General features: G+C 36.7%; 1 protein-coding gene across 1 annotated transcript; it reads right to left on the bottom strand.

Moving 5' to 3' along the window:
- Nucleotides 1-2,297: 2,297 nt before the first annotated feature.
- Nucleotides 2,298-2,864, bottom strand: LOC149206713 (putative UPF0481 protein At3g02645). Its single transcript, XM_089397779.1, has one exon. The coding sequence runs from the start codon at nt 2,862-2,864 to the stop codon at nt 2,298-2,300; it is 567 nt and encodes a 188-aa protein (XP_089253905.1).
- Nucleotides 2,865-3,487: the final 623 nt, after the last annotated feature.

Raw genomic sequence — 3,487 nt, 5'->3', positions numbered from 1 at the left:
GTCCAGTGGCTTTCAAAAACAAAATAAGACACCACATAGCATAGTGTTTATGTATAAGTTTGAGCAAGAAATGTACAAGTCAAAATACCAAAACATGGCTAGAAAATCCAAAACACTAGGACAAAGTAGGAAGAAAAGGAGTTGTACTTGTGTTATCACAGTTGTGCAAGCTCTAGTTGCAGCAGCTACAACCAAATTTTCCTTTGTTCCCATATACTTGTTCCTATGTTTTAAGTAAAATCTCTTAGACTATAGCCATAATAGTATTGGTTAAATTTCTGATGTATAATTACTTGATGAAAATTGAATAAGCTAAACTCATGGTAAATAATATCACAAGTAATTATCTGTAGATCAGAAAAGGTTTTTCAACATGGTATCAGAGAAGTGAGATCAGGTAGTGGAGTGTGTCTTGGTGGAATGATCTTGCATCAAACAAATCTGTGTATTTTCCCTGGAACTAGTTTATTTGCAGATCTGATAATTCAAGCATGCATTATGTAAAGATCCATTGTCTCTAGCACCATTATTATACACAACTTCTTTTGAATTTTTGTTTTATCTTATTCTGGAACAGGTGTAAGGAGGTGAGAATGATCATTCTCCATAGTCAAGTTGAAGGGAATCATAACATCATCTATGTGGAACAATAAATATTAATTCATGACAATTTGCAATCCCAAGGGCATGGTTTTATGCAATCTCCTCTACTCCGATTTGCTTTGAGCACCATAGATATCAAAAACTGAAGGAATGATGAGCTTGGGAAATTTAAAATGGAACACTTCATCATTTAGCAATGACTAGCAATGTGCTGGAATATATTCATGATAAGCCATTTGATGTGTGTCGATGTGCATTGATGGGTAACATGAGGCAGAGGCTATTTTCAAATAGATGAGGACCATAAACATACCTTCCAATACCATCTTGTATTCTATTATGATAAATGGATATTCCAAGCAAGCCAAAATGGATGATGCTTTCAAATTGTTTGATGGAATGGTGGACTATTATATCAAACTCACGGTTGTCATTTATATTGCACTCATTAGTGGTCTCTCCAAAGGAGGCAAGATGATGAAAGCAAATGCCCTTATAGAGGAAATGATGCCTAAATGCATGTTACCAAATATTGTTACTTACAATGTTGCTCATTCAAGGATACTACAAGGAAGGGGACACTAAAAATGCATTCAATTTCCTTTCCAAGATTGCAAGCAAAGGTTCTTCCCCTGATATTGTAACATACAACACTCCGATACATGGATTTTGTAAAGAAGGTAGATTGAGGTATGCATTGAATATTTTGAACGAAATGGGTGATCTGTTTCCAACTAATGTAACATATACTACCCTGATTGATGGCGATTGTAGAGAAGATAATATGATTGGGGATTTCAGATTGCAGAATGAAAGGGCTAGTGCCAGGAATGGTGACATATGGTGTCCTCCTCCATAAGCTCTATGAGGAAGGGAAATTGGAAGAAGCCAATAACCTTTTGTGTGAAATGGAGAAGAAGGGTCCTGAACCTGAGCACTTCACATGCGATATGTTGATCAATTCATAGTGCAAGAGAGGTAACATGGCTAATGCCTGGAAACTTCACAACAAGATGTTACAAAGCGGGATATTTTTTTGTGTATACATACAAGGATTTTATTCATGGCTTTTGAAAGTTTGGGAAATAAATGAAGCAACAAAGGTCCTATTTAAAATGATGATTGCAGGTTTATGCCTAATTTTAGTGTTTACTCATGGCTAATTGATGGCTATTGTTTCCAACACAATGAAGAGGAAGCTCTGAAGCTTCTTGATGATTTTTTCGAAAGAGGTTTATCTGAAGATGTTTTTTATATAGTAACACTATTCGAGGTTAGGAAACCTGAGCAGGGACAAAAACACAATCAATAAAATGTTTGGAGGGGTCTTGTTGGTGATGCCCTTATTTATACTACTCTTATTTATGCATACTTGGGAGAAAGTGAGAGAAATAAAGCTTCAGAACTTGTGAAGAAATGGCCTAAAAAAGGATTCTGGTCAATCTTAAAAAAAATATATTTTTGATGTATTCTTTAGATATAGATGGAAAACCTGAGGTTTTCTGGAATGGGATGATAGAGAGAGGCTAGGTTGTCAAATGTGCTATCAAAATGTGAGAACTATTGCACAAACTTCCATTTCCAGTATGTTGTTTTGATATGTAAGTTGTAACATTAAGACTCTATGATAAGTAAAAAGCACCTGTTGTTACTAATGCAGTGAATAGGAATTAAAAGACACAACATTGGAGAGGCTAATTAGGTGACAGTATTGAGTAGATGGTTTGCACAACGGTAAGCAAAAGTGCAACAATTGCTCCCGCTAGAGCTAGACTTCTCCAGGGCGATGAGAAATGCTCCTTCACAAGCTCGGTAAACCAAACCTTGAATTTGCTTCTGTAGTGATCATCTACATCTCCCTTTAGTTTTTCCAATGCATCTGTCTGGCTCATGGTGACTCCCTTACATAGACCATTGAAGAGCTTGGAAACCTCTAAACCACTCCCAACGTAGTTTATAACAATGTCACTTTTCTTGAGCGCAGCTACATCTTCTTCAGAGTCGATCAACTCGTCCATTAGACTCAAGTAAAATGTCACATAATTGATTTCAGATGCCTTGCAAGCTTCAAAAGTGATCCGATTACGGAGGAGTACCTCTATGTGATTAGTGATATTGATGGGTGGAAGATAAATTACGGTGCTTTTATGCTCAAAATTGATCTTCTGGATGCCTCCATCGCATAGCGCAAATTTGATCCCAGAATTTCCTAATTCTATGGCACAAGGGATGTGTCTGACGCCATTTACTACTTTCTCCATAGCATTGTGGTCGATTTGTATAAGAATTCCGACTCTTCAATTCTGTTGGATATTAAAAATCATGGGAAAGTTGATCCTGAACAAGGAGACACTCATTTAATGTGTTCGAGTCAACAAAAAGTTTCACTGTTTGTCAAAGTTCCTCTGCAACTTCAATACGACTTTTCCTATGCAGCTATTGTTTTAAAAGTTTTGTTGCTTGGCTATAAAACCCCATGGGAAAGTTGATCCTGAACGAGGAGACACTCATTGAATGTGTCTGAGTCAACAAAAAGTTTCACTGTTTGTCAAAGTTCCTCCGCAAGCTACCTTTCCTGTGCAGCTATTGTTTTAAAAGTTCTGTTGCTTGGCTATAGAACCCCATTAAAGGAGAGTTTTATATTGAAAGTATATGTGCACCCAAGAGAATGTGCCTCATTTAATGAACTTGGGTGCCATTCTTGATGGGATTTTACCCTTGTAAAATCTTGGCAATGAATTTTGGATATTTCTCAGAGAATTACGCCCTCTAAGCCATTGAGAACCAGCCAACACTTAATTATTTTTCTCAGGATTTCGTTTAGCAATGGTTGGGAACTAAATGCCCTCAATTAAGCATTTCAACCTTTATTCTACCATACGGA

This window comes from Pinus tabuliformis, chromosome 1_2 (genome assembly GCF_031772625.1).
Source record: "Pinus tabuliformis cultivar Carrire ecotype Pingquan chromosome 1_2, CPIR1, whole genome shotgun sequence".
Taxonomy (NCBI): Eukaryota; Viridiplantae; Streptophyta; class Pinopsida; order Pinales; family Pinaceae; genus Pinus; species Pinus tabuliformis.
The sequence above is the reverse complement of the archived record's forward strand: the minus strand, read 5'-3'. Positions and strand labels throughout refer to the sequence as shown.